This window comes from Lissotriton helveticus, chromosome 1_2, assembly GCF_964261635.1.
Source record: "Lissotriton helveticus chromosome 1_2, aLisHel1.1, whole genome shotgun sequence".
In the NCBI taxonomy this organism is placed as follows: Eukaryota; Metazoa; Chordata; class Amphibia; order Caudata; family Salamandridae; genus Lissotriton; species Lissotriton helveticus.
This window is the reverse complement of record NC_136058.1, coordinates 133,446,880-133,463,226: the sequence shown is the minus strand read 5'-3', so window position 1 is coordinate 133,463,226 and position 16,347 is coordinate 133,446,880. Positions and strand designations below refer to the sequence as shown.

The 16,347-nt window shown below is 44.5% G+C and overlaps 1 protein-coding gene across 5 annotated transcripts in view; it reads right to left on the bottom strand.

Moving 5' to 3' along the window:
• The window catches only part of FYB2 (FYN binding protein 2), a 571,085-nt gene that overhangs the window by 13,094 nt on the left and 541,644 nt on the right, over positions 1-16,347 (bottom strand). For all 5 annotated transcript variants that reach the window (XR_013603713.1, XR_013603717.1, XR_013603715.1 and 2 more), the window contains 2 exons: positions 10,694-10,856; positions 10,543-10,576 (listed from right to left, as the gene is read on the bottom strand). Coding sequence is in view for 2 of the 5 variants with exons in the window: in XM_078670088.1 (XP_078526214.1) it covers positions 10,543-10,576; positions 10,694-10,856 (197 nt within the window). In the remaining 3 variants the exon portion in view is untranslated. The remainder of the gene's footprint in view (positions 1-10,542; positions 10,577-10,693; positions 10,857-16,347) is intronic.

The following is a 16,347-nucleotide window of genomic DNA, read 5'->3' as shown; positions in this document are numbered from 1 at the left end:
GGGCCTGTAAATCAAATGCTGGGCTTGCCGCACTGGTTGTGCCACCCACAGGATTAGCCCTGTAAATGTGTTTTAGACCTACCACTGTGCACAGTTGTAGACTACAATGTTGCCCTGGCAAGTGCACCTACTTGCCAGGCCCAAACTTTCCCTTTCCTTAAATGTAAGGCACTCCTAAGTTAGGTACCCCAAAGGGCAGGGTGCAGCATATGTGAAAGGTAGAACATGTACTAGTGTGTGTGACATGTCCTGATAGCGAAAGGCTGCCAATTTCGTTTTTCAATATCGAAAGGCTATCTGTCCCATAGGCTAACGTGGGAGTTGCTTTTTAACATCTTACAAGATTAATGTTCCATAGGGACAAGATAGAGAAATAGAGTTGAGGCTCTCTGAACTCAGAATTTACTAATGCACCTTTTGGTAAAGGTGGTTTTTAAATTCTGTGTTTGAAAATGGCACTTTTAGAAAGTGGATATTATCTTGCTTTACCATCCTGTGTGCCTCTGACTGTGTGTATTCAGCGTCTGGTATTGGACGGACAGGAGCTAGGGATGTGCATTCACTCTAAACAGTCACTTTGGTGGGGGGAGGGTTGAGGAGTGCCCTGTCTTGCCTGTGTAACTCATCGCTGGGCTGAATATACATGGTCTGCACTTAGAGACTGAGAGTGGTGGGAAGAGTTTCACTTGCACCTGAAATCGCTGTGTCTCATTTTCACAATGCTGTCTCGGCCACCTGTAGTCATGCTGCACCTGGGAGGACATGACTGACTTAGACTGGTTTCAGGAACACTTACCAGAAAGACAACATTGAGAATTTGGGGTATTAGTATTAGACCTAAATCCCCAGGACTGCAAAGAAGAAGAGTGGAAGGACTGTGTGAAGAGCGCTGCCTTGTGAGGGGTGGGTTCGCCGGCTGTGGCTGCTTCTGTGTGTGGAAGAGAAAAAGACTAACACTTTTTGTCCTGCTGTGGTATCCTGCTTGTGGAGAATCTCCAAAGACTTGTGTGTGCTTGCCTCCTGTTGGAAGTCTCAGGGATACTTCAGGAGAAAGATCATGCAATATCTTAAAAGAATAACCTGTCTGGGAGGAGAGCTAGAGAAGCTGTGTGAGAAGTTCTGCCCCTAACTTGTGTGGGGTAGGACAGCCTGCAGTTGGTGCTCCTGCCTGGAGCAGAGAAGGAACTGGCCTGTCAGTATACCCTTCTTTTTCCCTAAAGAAGTAAAGGTATGTTGAGAGCTCCATTTGCTGCCCAAGGGTATGGAGAGTGCTCCACCTTTGCCAAAAGGAGCACTCCAAACGAGCGCATGGTGAGCGCTTTATTGACTGGAAATCCATGGGCTTTATTGCATGGATACCCTGCCTGTGTTTTCATCACTAGTGAGTCTCTTGTACTTTCTGGATTGTACTCGCCCGTGTGCATTAGTTTTGGGCTGAGGACCCACCACTCCTTGTAACAAGTCCGAGAGGTTTGCGTAGCTCGAGGGCGACTGCTTGTCAGCAGAGTTAACACCACAGAAGCATTAGGTGTTGCCTACCAACTAGACCCGAAGCACCCAGGAAAGGAATCACCACAAGTGGCAGCCCAGTCCCAAGCAATATGCCGCGCTGAGTGCTTTAGCAGCACTGCGGTGGAAAAAGACTGCCAGGTAAAGCAGGGACACTACCCTGAGTGAGAGATAGTGCAAGCCTTGCAGCCGGATCGGTGTGCTGCAACCCAGCGGAGGGGAGAACGCTCATGCCTTCCGCCTCAGGTAGCCAGAGGGGCTGCCTTGCAAGTTCCTGATTGGTCTTGACCAGGGACCGAGACTATTCCCTCCCCCCACCTCTGCTTGGAACCACTCACTGCTGCACCGCAGAAGCAGCTGCGATACTACCTACCGTGGGGGCAGAAATTGACAGCATTACTGGTAGTAGGGACACAGGCGTTCCTCTGGCCTACATTCAGGACCTTGGCTAGGCTACGCGATTGATGTACTTGAGCTATGTATTTCAATGTCTGCATAGCTCTTACATCCAGATGCCTATGTTACTAGATGATTTACTAAGAAAGAGTAACAACTCTCCTTTCAGGATCTGCATGATGGGCACAGGTAAGATGTTTTATGACATGTATGTTTTATAGGTAACTTAACTGCTGCATTCCATGCCCTGGAATACTAATGCATGTCATTTTGATGCCTTAAATAGTCAGGACAGCGAGTATCCTAATGTAATAGCGGAAGATGCACAGTAATATTGTTTTCATGATGTCTGATGACATGTGCACCTTGCAAGTGTTTGCCTTATGGCACTACCTATGTCATGACAATTGCCTAGTTGGCAAAGTGAGAAGTGATTTATGTGATTGTGGTCTAAGGTGTTTTATGTATAATACAAAGAATGTTTTAATATGACCTTGTGTGGTGTCTCTTTTGTGGTGCACCTAGTGTGCCACTGGTGTGTGTACTGCATGTGTGTGTGTGTGTGTGTACTATGTGTGTGTGTGTATACTGCATGTGTGTGTACTGCATGTATGTGTTGTGCAAATGCTGTACACTTTACCTCTTGGGTAAGCCGGCTGCTCTGCCAAGTTACCAAGGGTGTGAGTAGGGGTTATCTTGGGTGTGTAACTCCATTACCCTGACTACAGTGGTGGGTTCTGCCTCGCTTAGGTGCCTCCCCTAGCCAACCACAAACCCCATTTATAACAAGTGGTTTAAGATAAAAGAGTAACAATGATTTTGTTGTAAATAATATTTAAAATGTTCCAATTGTGAGACTGAATTAAACATTACTGAGGCTTTTCGAAGGGGTAGTGGCCTTCCGAGTGTCTCAATCATGTCGGTTATGCTCAATCAGCATTCGACACATGCACCCTTTTCTCTCCACATCTAGTCCATATGCATATCTGATCTCCAGCAGCCTCCTTTCACTTACAACCCCCAAATACACTACGCACTGACTCGCCTGGAAGCACTGCATTTTTATTTACTTTGCTTTCTCAATATTTTGGCAACTGTGAACTGTTTTCACACACAATTGCACAGAATCCCAATTACAACTGGAATAAGAGACTACTGCTCTGTTTGCTCAGCAGAGAGGCCAAGGATTTTATGACCAAGTACTTGGAACAACTACACACGTCTGGAAAACACTCTCCTCAAATGTTTGGCTTGCCTTGTTTTACCGTTCATTAATCTAGTTTGTGAAGTTGTAGAGCCCCACTGCGTCTATATTTGTTAGGAGCTGTGCACTCAAACCCTATACAATACTTTATCTTCCTTGCAGTGTCACCTTTTATAGAATACCGGTGACAATTTGTCGTTTTTTGGGGGCGGTGGCATTGTAAAATAACTTTACAAAAAAGGGGCGGAGCCACAGAAAAAAGTTGGAAGATCTTTGGCCTGCACAATCCACTGTATATAGCTTCACATGAATGGTTTAAATATCATAACCCTTAACAGGAGGCTCTACCAGTTTGAGTGCTGTTCTACTTCAGAAGAATGAATGGCCGAGTCTGAGACACATATGCGTGCACCCATCTTAACAGCAAGAAAATATCTCACTGAGCTATCTCCTCTCAGGAAGGTTCTCCGTCACTGTCCAGTTATGTAGCATATACTGCATCACACCATGACACACATTCTATGAACGTAAAGCTGAAGGAAAGACTAGGCTGAAGAGAAGTATGCTTAGAAGGAAAAGTAGCACTCTTGGAGCGATGTGTATGGACAGAAGCAGTTTTGAGCAAAAAGTTAAACTGCGAAAAGGAAATATTAAAAGTGATACCATAGGGCAGGTAGGGCCAAAAGATAGAGCGTTTCCGGATACATGACAGGAGAACGGGAGCAAAGGAGTGTGTGCCTGGATAAATGAAAGGGAGGGAGAAAGGGATGCAAGTAGAAGAGGGGATATATGGCATGCCTATAAAATGAGCAACGTGTGCTGTGTTTGCATAGTGCTTATTATTGCAGCTCTAGCTTCTAAGCCCTGTATATAACAGGTGTTGGTGTTCCCCAGTTTAATGGTACTCAATCTGTCAGCCTTGGAAGGATGAGAGGTTGGGTTGGTTATTGCAGGAACCTACTTCTGAACTGTTCGCTCCAAACGATCTGAGCAGCATGCGCCTAACCCACAGAGCCACCTGAATAGCCAATTGTTTTCCTATTCAGGCTTACCTCACAGCGTCTCTCTTCTAGAGTCTTGCGTCTGTGGTGGCTGCTGTTCTTTGCTAAGCTCAATCTCTCTTCCCACTGCCCTCCTGTCTCCTCTTGTGCCAACGGTGCCTCTCTACCTCGCACTCTACCTCCATTGTGCCCGTTATGGCCTGTGCTTCCGCATGCCTGTCGGAGTCTGTCCTCTTTGTGTTGGATCAGTCTTTCCTCACTTAAATAACTTGTCCAACTGGTCCTGCTTCATTGAACACGAGCCAGTCTCAGCCTGCCCTGGAGGCACAGCCTTGGAATTCACAGGCACAGGCACCCAGGCTTCCAAAAATATGGTACTGCCCTGAGTTCAAAGCTCGCTATCCGTGCTGGCTATGTGGAGGAGAGCCCAGTCAAAACCTGTACATGGAGTAACCAGGAGAGACGAGTGTCAACCAAGATCACTCTAGGTGCTAACCTGCCACAATCTGGCAGACTTGAAGAGCTTCATAAAGCAAGTTAATATTATATTTGAAATTAATAACCGATGATACTTCTGTGGTGTGGACCGATTCTAAGCGCTGAGATGCCAACCTGTAGACCCCAGCACAGAAGGCTGAAGTGCTCTCGAACTTGGCCCTGATTCAGGAGCTCCGCAGCACGGTCAGGCATTTTATTGTCCTCTTGTGTCGAACCCGTGACACCTGAGCAAATCTAGATGCTGCTCCCTTGCTGTTTTTGTTCGCAAACAGCATGAGAGCAGTGAGAGGACTGGCTCGGTCGGGCACTGGCAACGCTTCACAGGAGACTTGGGGGCTGTGTCAGCAATACCCCGGGTTCCTACATTGTGCAGGTAGGCGAGCGAGGGTTCAATTGCCCATGTCGGGCTGGTCAGCGCAAGGCCCCCGTCCAACCAGACATGCGCACTACACCCCATAGAGGCCTAGCAGTTGACCTGTCAATCATTCAAGCTCCCAGTCCCCCCTCCCACCCACGTCCTCGCTCGCCTGTAAATAACGCAAAATCTGCCCAGGCCATTCCGCGCACTGCGGCTAAAAAAAACAAAAGAAATCAAGCAGTAAACATTTAATATGGGGGATACAAACAGGGGGGTGATACCCCCATGCCCTAATAAAGAAACCACTGCCGACGCTTTTTTTTATTATTGATTTTGCATGAGACATACAATCGAAACAGATAAGCACACACAATATTTGCAACTGTGTGTGTAGGATTCTCAATAGCATCTCATGGTGTCAATGTAATATTTATGTGACTGCACCACAGAAATTAATTGTGACCTTCCCTGTATCAGAATTTGCTTGATGAATTTTAGGGACATGCCAGATTGGAGAGTTTCTCCCTTGGGCATGCTGTATGTAGTCTGAGTACTGTGAACACAGAAAGCAGAATACTATCTCCAATTCTACTGATATAGAGGGCAGCCTATTTACGACATCCATAGTACAATGAACCCAATAAAAAGTACATTTTCAGCTGCATAGATATAGCGACTGATGAATATGTCCACTATGACCCTGTTTAGAACCTTTTTTTTCATAAAAACCTTGTTTCTTTGAGGTACTAGGTAGATTTGACTGTGTGTGAGCTGAGCCACAGTTTACATCAAGACTGATGCAGACTACCCTAGACCTCTCTAAAGGCATAACAAGAGAAGGTGGTCTGCTTTCTGTGTTCATGTTTATTAAAAAACAAGTGTGAAAAGATGCAGGCTTCATTATGGGCGCAGTAAATGCATTCTGATACGATCTCTGCGAAGCAGAGAACAGACTGCTGGTTATGTCCATAATAAACATGCTGAAAGGGAGCTCTACCCAGCTACCGAAAGAGACCCGTGGTTACCTTAGAAAGCTGGAACGCTGCACTTCGAACCGCACACTCGGTGCCTGCAGATGCAGGCGCTCCTGCCTTCCACTACCCAGCGTTCGATCGGCAATGTATTGTGACTTCAAGGGCCTGGCGACTCCTGCACAGACCTCTGGAGCAGATGCCTGCCAATGCCAGCTCTTCAGAGCTCATCGCAAGATCCTCTGATGCCCTGCATTTCTTAAGGCACTGTTTGTGGGTCTTCCCGAACACCGTATCTGGCCTAGACCCCACGGTCAGCCAGAACTGTTTGATTTGTTTGTGCACAACGCTGTGATGGCCCCAGATGGAGCTATCGATTTCAAGGAACTGTTTTAAAGTGTATTCTTGCGTTATAGTATTTTGAATAACGGTAAGTTGGATTTTTACCGCTTTGGTCTTGTTTTACACAGATAAATATTGGCTATTTTTCTAAAACTTGTGTGGTGTCCTTCTGTAGTGTGTTTACAGTATTACTGCTGGTTATGTGCAAATGCTTTACACACTGCCTCCGAGATAAGCCTGACTGCACATGACAAGTTACCAAGGGGGTGAGCAGGGGTGTAGCTCCCTTATCCAGACTAGAAAGAAGGGTCCCTACTTGGACAGGGTAACAACTTGGTAACTAGAGACTCCCATTTCTAACACATACAAAGAAAACCATAATGATTAATAGAAGAATATAGCGGTCAGGTGCATGCAGCAACATCCTGATGTAAATCAATGTGATTTTAATGATCTATAATATCAGAAAAACATACCAGTAAATAAAACATAGCATTAGTAACACTCATCAAAAACCTGTTCACAAAGACACCTACAAGCGACCCAGTACCCAATTCTAAAAAGTGATATGAAAAAGAAAACTACAGAAAAAACAACATCCTGGAAAAGGCAAACACTCTTTGGAAGGTAAATGAAGTTGAATATGTGTGTTAGTTCTGGGGGTGTCTAGTTGGCAGAGGTAGGTACCAATGTCCAAATAGGGACCCTTGCTTCTAGTCAGGGTAAGGTGGATACACTCTTTGGATAACCCCTGCTCGCCCCCTTGGTAGCTTGGCAGGAGCAGACAGGCGTATCAAAGGCATTGTGTAAAGTATTTCTACCAACACTCACAGTAACACAATGAAAACACCAAAAATGGACTCCACACCAGTTTAGAATAATAAAGTATCTTTATCTTAACTACACAAGCCCAAAACGACAAAAATCCAACATACACTGTTCCAAGATAAGTCTTTAAAAAAAGTTCGAATGTTTTGCACCAAAATAATCCACAGTTGCGTAATTTTTAGCCCAAAGTACCTGTAGATGCGACAAAAGTACCAAGCGGCAGCTGCAACTTCAGAAAACAAGCAATGCGTCACTCCTGAGGCGGCGATGTGACAACCCCGCTGCCGCGAGTGGGATGCGTCGAATCCATCTGTATGGGGAGCGATGCAATACCTTGTATGGATTCCAGTTTGCAGGTTCTCCGGTAGGAAGCATCTCGCACAGGCACAGTGCGACAATCTTCGGGGTGGCGACTATGTTGGGGCAGTGTTGATCCTCTTCTGTCGCGGCCCCTCGATGCGTTGACTCTGCAACGATGTTTGCAGCGATGGGATGCGGTCCGCAGGCAAGCGATGCAAAGGGTCTCAAAGCGATGACAGGCTCTGCGACGATATTCGCAGCAACAGTAATCTTCCCGCATTGGGCGATGCGCTCCGCAAGTGAACGATGCGTCAGTTCTTGCAGCGGCAACAGGTGCTGCGACGATCTTCGCGGTGACTGGAATTCTCTCGCACTGTGTCGACGACAAGCGAGCGATGCGTGCAAAATTGTATATCTCCTTCTCTTCTTCTTTTCCAGCTCTCCAAACAGCAGGAGACAACCTCTGAAGGTCCCACAAATGGATCAAGCACTCTAGGCAGGTCAGAACTCACAGAGCAGAGTTTAAGGGTAAGCTGGGGTTGAAGTCCTTTTGTTCCTGGCTTCTTAGCAGGAGGCCAGCTCTTCTCAGGCCCTTGGAGATCTCTTCAAGCAGGGGACACAACAACAGCAAAGTCCTTCCCCTCTCCTTGACAGAATAGGCAGAGGTTCCTTCTTGATTCCAGGATGATCTAAAGTTCTGGGGTCTGGGTATCCACTTTTATACCAATATTCTCTTTGGTCTCTGAAGGCAGAGAGGCCTTTGCCTAGTCTAAACCAGTTCTGGTCAGTCCTGGAGCACTTGGTTTACATGACTTTTTTTTCCTTTGCGAAAGAGAGGGACAGGGTCATCAGCTGCCCAGCAGGAGGTGGAGCTAGCATTGTGGAAGGCAGGCACAGCCCTATTTAGGCCCAGGTGCTAACCCCTCACACCACTCAAGATGCAGATGAAGATATTCAGACTAGTGCTGACACACCCAGCCTCCTGAAGCCACCCCATCCCCTGTCACTCACAAACCAGACAGTCAATTCACAAACAGGCAAAGGCACACAGAAAGATAAGACAAGAAAACAGCCACTTTCTAAAAGTGCTGTTTTCAAACACAGGATTTACAAACCATCCTTCCTAAAAGATGGATTATTAAATTCTGAGTTCAGGTATACCAGACTTCAATTTTCTATCTTGCTACTATCGGAAGATATGCAGGTAAACACTATACAAAGCATTCCCCATTCTAGCCTATAGGCAAGGTAGCCTTTCAATAGTGAAAAACGAAAATGGCAGTATTTCACTCTCAGACCATGTCACCCACAATAGTACATGATCTACCTTTCACATACACTGCACCCTGCCCAGGGGGTGTGGGGGGGGGGGGAGGTACCTTGGGCCTTCCATAGAGGTGTCCAATGTGTACAGAAAGGGAAGGGTTAGGCCTGGCCAGTGGGGACACTAGTCAGGTCAGTATGGCAGTTAGCAACTGCACACCGGCACTGCGGTGGCAGGCCTGAGACACCGTTTTAGGTCTACTCATGTGGGTGGCACAATCAGTGCTGCAGGCCCACTAGTGGCATTTGAATCGCCAGCCCTGGCACACTCAGTGCTACTGATGAAACAAACCTGCCAATCATGGATAACCAATCATAATTACAATGTATACAGAGAGCATATGCTCTTTAGCACTGATCAGCAGTGGTAAAGTGCCCAGAGTCCTATTTCCAACAACCACAGGCCAGGAAAAACAAGGGAGGAAGAAGCAAAATGTTTGGGGATAACCCTGCAAAAAGGGCCATTTCCAACAATGTGAAAATGTAAATAGAAGCTACCTCACTGGTATGGGCTGTATTAATGTTTCGTACAGCAACTGTTCAGAAATCAATCAGTGTTTTTCTCTGTAAAGTCAACCAGAATACAGGTCCCGATACGGACCAGTTTCAATGTTATCTTTAACAACTGCAATCCTCAGACCCAGTGGCGGCCGCAGCACAATGGGAGGGGGCTGGGAGTGGGGAAAAGTTGAGGGAGGCCGATATGGGGAACGGAGGGTAAACATAATATTTTTTTTAAACGTTACCTTTCGCTGCCCGTACTCCAAACTGCCGCCTCAGTGCTTCACTCCCAACAGTCTCTATGAAGGCACAGGCTCCCTACCCAATCAAGATGCTGCTGTCATGCTATGAGAGCAGCACCAGGATTGGTCTGAGTGACTTGGTCTGCTGCTCAGACAATGAATGTGGACCTGCAGCTTTTCTCCAACCTGTCTGTGCAACACAGCTGGGTTGGAGAAATAGAAGTGTGTATGTCTTTTTGCCTCAGCTAGAGCCAGTCATAGAAAATAAAATATTATTGTTTAATATTTTATTTTTCTGTAACCAACTCTAACCAGTGGGGTGACACTCCACCACCACAACAGAGGAGCCACACCTGCTCAGACCCAGAGCGATCTGCACCACTTAAAGTCCAAGCTATTCCTGACCCTTGCAGGTGCAACATCATGGAAGTGCATACATGGATCGACAGCCTTTCTGTTTTTGCACAAGGATAGGATGCTTGCTACGTAAGGAATAAAGTGCACAGTGGATCGGACAGGAAGAGACAAGCATTAACAACTCTATAATGACTTAGCTAAACTATTACATTACTGCCTTCAGCTAAACTTACTCATAATGTCCAATTTGGAATGACACATGCAGGAAATATTTTGATGTATTTAACATTTCTATAATCTAAATTAAACTAGTGTAATATGTGTTTATTTCCCATCCTCTGTTATAATAAAAGTTCATTTGCTTTTACAATACTTTAAAACGAATAAGCGTTGTACTAAATAAAGAATCAAAGTATACACAGTAGATAAATTACAGAATTTACATCTATTTCACAAATGACAATAGTACCTTTTGGCCGTATTAACATTTCTTTGGTTAAGCATAACATATTTGTTAATTCACAAGAACCAGACGTATGTGCATGCTACGGAATAAGAGTATTAAATCTATCCCTTAGTGGCATTAGACTGTTACAATGTGTCAGCTAGAAATCAGTGGTGTCATACTCCCACTCAAATAATCTGCGTCTAATCCCAAAATGGAAATATTTGACGTGAAAGAAGAGTATAGATATCGGACATGTCAACTTACTTGAAGTTCAAATTCTCCACCAACACATAACCATCTGAAGAAAAGAAAAAAATTCAACAATTTAGGACTACCTTTAGCCAGGCGTGCAACTTGCATTTAATTATCCCGGATTCAAAAGCATATAATAATAGATATGCATCACACCACTTACATTTGCCTTCATAATTCCGACAGATGACCACGTTTTCATCTGTTATATCAATAATATCCAACTCTTCTCCAGGTGTGATGGGTAAGTCACGCTTTCCTGATTTTCCAATATTGGCAGAACGATCTACAACAGCGGTGTTGATGACTTCGATCTCTTTAGTATACTAAAATAAAACACAGGTCATCCTTGGCTACTGCTCTCTCGATTTAAAGATCCCTAACCATGAAATCATTAATAGGATCCAAATCAACACCCATGAGTTTGAGGCATCCAATATTCCTGAAAGGTGAAATCTATAGACAAACTATTCTATGTAAAACCAAACCTTAGGGTTACTGGTTTCTGCTTTTAATCCAGAAGGCATGCACACACTACCAAGAGCATTACTATAGCCTTATAGCCCGCCGTAGAGGGCTATACCGGCTATTAAAGGCCCTCTCCAGCGTTAAAGGCCCAGAGCCGAAGGCGAGGGCCTTTAACAAGGGAGAGGGATTTTAATAGCAGTATAGCCCATCTACGAAGGGCTATAAGGCTATTAGAACATTCTGTCACTAGAGGACAGAATGTTCTAACAAAAAAAACAAAGCCTTTTGGAAGCGTGAGGGGATTGGAATCCCCTCAGGCGCCCTGAAGCCTTTGTTCACAGCCAGAGCTGTGAACAAAAACATTGGAATGTTGGAGCTCCAGGCTTATACCAGCCATTATAAGCCCAGAGCACTCCATGGTTTTCAATGGAGCTCCTAACATTCCAATGTTCTAATAAACATATATCACGGCTGAAAATAAAATGTACACTTTATGTTTTATAACATACATAAAGATTCATTCAATATTTACTTCTGCTGCTTTATGTTCTTGGACATTAAACGTTGGACACATTATACTCACAAATATTTTATAACAGTAAACAAAAATAGCTAAGGTGATGCCCAACCACATAAGGGTTATAATATACAAACGATGGTAGCTGAACGACCTCCGCTTTCCAACCAGTCTCCCCACATATAAAATAACTGGACTTCCTCAAAAATGTCAATGCAAAACAAAAACTATTCGTTTGTTTACCTGCAATGTCTCTCTTGTTGCAAACAATAGCTTTGAGAGAAAAATAAGGTGCCATGCTTTGAGTAAATATTTGAGTACAAATGAGAGCAAGCAAGTAGTTTGATATTTGAATATATTTTGAGTGAATGAGTGCGCAATCACTACAGGCGTGTAACTGAGTGGGCTGGCTCTAAGGGACACACATAGGTTACTGGGTGAGAAGTCCGTAAGTGCCTTGACATGGATTGAAGAGCCACCTCCAGAAACACCAATTTCCAGTCTCAGCCCCCAAAAGTTAAATGATTCAACTGCTGTTGCTAACAGCACCATCACACACACAGACCTAAAATGTGAAGTGTCTTCCCAGGCAGCCTTTTCAGGTCTGACTAGACAACAGAGCCTTTGGGAACACAACAAAATGGGCATAATAAAAAAACAATCTAGAATATGTACAGAAACAGATTTTTCATAAGCCCTCTCCAACCAAGTATTGATTGACAATGACAATCATATTTTGGCACAAGCCCCAGTACAGCCATTTCGTGAACCGGTTACCTTTTACACACACTTTTGCCTGTTTCGCAGGTGAGATCTGTCTGTGTGTGCAGTTCAGAAGGGCCTCCGGGCAAACCTTTTTTTTTTCATTTTACTGGACATCTTAGATCAACTCAAGAGTTACCGAGCAAAGTGGAGTTGCAAAGCAGCTTTTGATTCACCAGCTCTGGCAGGCAGGCTAGTAATTGCAAGCAATGCTGCCTGGAGACTGAAATCAGAAAGCAGCGCCAACACCACCAAACAGTTGACTAGGAGCAGAGCTGGCCTTATTTCAGAGAGGGTCCTCAATTTCGACCCACCAGTGGCTTAACAAAGACCCCCACAGCGTGGGGGCCTGAGTTCCATGGGGGCTCCCTTAACACAGTACCCTGTCCTGAGTGCTCCTTAGTATGTCCGAAGGGGGGGCATCCCTGATCTTTGCAGGGTGGCCCCCCTCAAGTGTTTTTATGCCACTGCCTCCCACTCGTCCTTTTTAATTGTCTATGCATTGAAAATTTAAGAAGAGTGGGATGAAGGGGAGAGGGCAAGGTTAATGAGTGCTTTGACAAGAAAAAACAAACATCAAGCATTGGCAAAGTCAAAGGGTATGGCTTCTGTCCTAGAGTTTTAGCCCAATAATTGTTTGCTAGGCTATACTTTCATATTAGTTTACCCAGTGGTTAATTTGTAAAATAAAAGGTGCAGGGGCTCTCCTCAGGAGGCAGCACTAACAGGAGAAATGTGATGGTGCAAACTCTCTCCTGACTAGAGCCCGGCACTTATTATTCTGGAGAGGACTTGGCCTAATGGCTAGAGCGGCCGATTTTGGAGCTGGGGAACCGGGTTCAAGTCTCTGAGTGGCTCTAAATTCTTGTGATTCTATGGGGAAATTATGTGCTTTGAAATGAGTGTGTCCTTAATTGGTGCTATACGCGCCGGTGCTGAGGATTAGGTGCCGGTGCTGAGCACCAGAAAGCCCCGGCTCAAATTAAGCACTGAGTTTACCATTCCAAGAAAATAAAACCTCGACAAACTGTGAATGGTAAACTAATGATAACATACAACAAAAACCATTCTAGGATGGACTTTGTATGTGCGCATACATACACATGCACAGACAGTCATCTCGGATCTCTAAGATGTCTGCTGATTTACGACACACGTGTGCAGGTGTCGATCTTAAAATGTTATTTTCAAAGCATAAAACAAACTTTCCAATGTTGTTTTGCATGCATATGTTTGGGCAGATTTGAGCAACCATCATTGAGCGGTTTTTGAATACTTTTTTAATACAAGAAACACCATTTAAAGATGGCTGCTTACATCAGTGCTCATACGGGATGCAGGTTACTGCTGGTGGCAGCAGGTGGTCTTGCAGCCGTGTGGGAGAGGTACCAGGCCCATTTAGAAGTAAATAAATAAAATAATTTTAAAGTAATATTTTTTTAAAGAAACAGAACATTGGGCCACCATGTCAGGCTCTAAAGGGGACTTTTGCTGGAGGGAAGTGCATTGGAAAAGGGTCATCATTCACAGTGATGGGAGTCAATGGCTGAAGTGGACTGAACTACTGCACTATGCTCTACATCCTGGTGGGTGGAAGCACAATATGAATAACAATTTAAAAGACCAACGGAAGATGGGCGCGGAACAGTAGGCCCCATAAGTTTGTTTATTATAGAACATGTTTGAAAGGGCGGGATTTTCCTTCTAGAGTCTGCTTACCATTCTCCAGAATCCCGTTACAGGTCGACTGGACCTTTTTACCTGTCATAGAATGAATTAGGCAATCTATCCACCAGTAGCCAATCAACTTTCGACGATTCCCATTATTTCCCCAAAGAACAACCGACTAGGGACTAAGTTTGAAGATTTATTACATAACCAAAAACAACTGAAGGTATAAACACCTCAACAGAAGGTTCAGAAGATAAACAGGCACTAATACAAACATAACCCTACGGAAAAGTCTCAGACGGCTAATGAATATTACAAGGATCAATTCGCGAATCATCAGGCTAACAAGAATTGCTATAACCGGAGTTCTAGTATGCATTGGAAAAGAGTATAAATCAGGTTAATCTGTCCCTACACTATACTAAGTGACATCCCTACTCAGCAATAGCCCAACCTAATAAAGGTGTCAGCAGTGGTGACTTCCAAAGAAGTTCACTCACTTTCTCTCTGTTAGTCTAGAGTCTCCTCAGTCATAGCTAAACTCTCTGGCAACCAACCGCTCCCTCTCGCTCCTCAGCCCATCTGCTCTGCTTCCTCCCTCGGGGTGCTGTCCCTAATACAAAAACCCCACAATGCGGACGACACGCCTTCAGGTATGCCCCTCTCAAAGTGTGGGTTTTCAGAATTTTCCATCATGGCACATCTCCATCTTTGACCGTTAAGACGTCCTTGAGTCCCAGACTCTCCTTCGCTTCAAGTTGCTTCCATGGATTCCTCAGCTACTCTTCCATGTCTATCATCCTAACACTCATGCACAATGGGCCCTTCTACTTTTACTGTCTACTTGATCCAGCACCTGCAAAGGAATACATGTGAATCGTCTCACAAATTCTTTAATGTTGCAATTGACTTTAGCTAAAGCAGCTTCCTTCATAAAACATTTCTACGATTTGATGCTAAGCAAACATTTTCTGTCAGGCCTACACAATTTCCATAAACTGGGCCTCTGCACGTTTATAGGCCCAACATCCTAACATGAGCATCTCGTTCGTTTCTTAGGCCTCCATCTTTAAGCAAATACATTTTTTACTTCAAGCACTTGTATAACGTATAAAAGGTACACTATGAACTTTAATAAAGCAGAACTAAATACATAATGGTGATCTTACTAAAACACCTCTTATTAGTGAAAGGCTTCACGTCAAACGACATTTCTATGTTAGAGCGGCATTATTGATTTTCAAAACTCTTATCATTAGCTCTACATGTATTTCTAACACCGAATACATTAGTCCTCAACCCTACATTACAGTTTGAACACGATTAGTAAGTCCTCTACATATGCGGGTGTTAACTACTTGTACATATGGTACACCCCTACAACATTTTTTCTCCTGTTTGGCGCTCTCTCAGTTCCCCCCTTTGATGACCTGTGTCATCACCATCATCACCCTCCCTAATGGTAAGAACTGAGTTAAACAGAGCTTGTCGCCATTTTCCCTCGCTTGAGCATCTCCAATGCTCTCAAGCTCCGATATTGACTGTCCTGCAAGTTCTCCATTCTTCGCTCTTGTACTCTCATTGACCTCTCCATCCGACTTGACCGGTACCACTTGTACGCCCGTACCAAACCCCACAATCCAATCACACAGGCCACAGCTATGATAAGGGGTTTCAGTACAAACCCAAGGAAACTCCTTCCCAGATTTGCAAACCAGTTTCCCACATTTCCAACTCCCTTGCCAACCTTCTCCCACACGTTCTCTTGCGTCAAATCCTCAATTTCATAATGAATGGCAGTAATGTTACATATATTTCTTCAGATCCTTGGAATGCTCTGGAATATACGTGCAACATTCGTGAACCTTCAAAAGTTTACAGACTCATCCCTCTTTTGCTAGAAGGACGTCTAAAGCAAGACGGTTCTGTAAAACCATTGTCCGTATCGACAACATCTCACCCTCAACCAACACTAATGACTTAGCTGTACTCATTGACAGTTCATCCACCACAGTTGCGAACCGCCGTATCTTCACGTCATTCAGAATCACTCCCAACATAGGTATCACTGCTCTAAACACATCTCCAACAATTACACCGGCACTTTCACCTCGCTTTACCCTCGTCTGCCGTCCTCCCTCCAAAAGAGCAAAATCCTCAGTATGGTAAATCTTGGGAAAAATGATCGCTAGATAACAAGTCCCATACCATTTTCCAGCAATCTTACATACGCATTCTTTCTGCAGACAAAATAAACAGTAGGAATCACCTGCACCACGCTCTTCAAGAAATCCTTCGTGTAATACTCCAGTGTGAAAGTGTTTTCACATGTAGTATGACCCACATACACATTCTCATAATACGTCTGTGGTCTGTGAATACACAACTTCCCTTTCTGC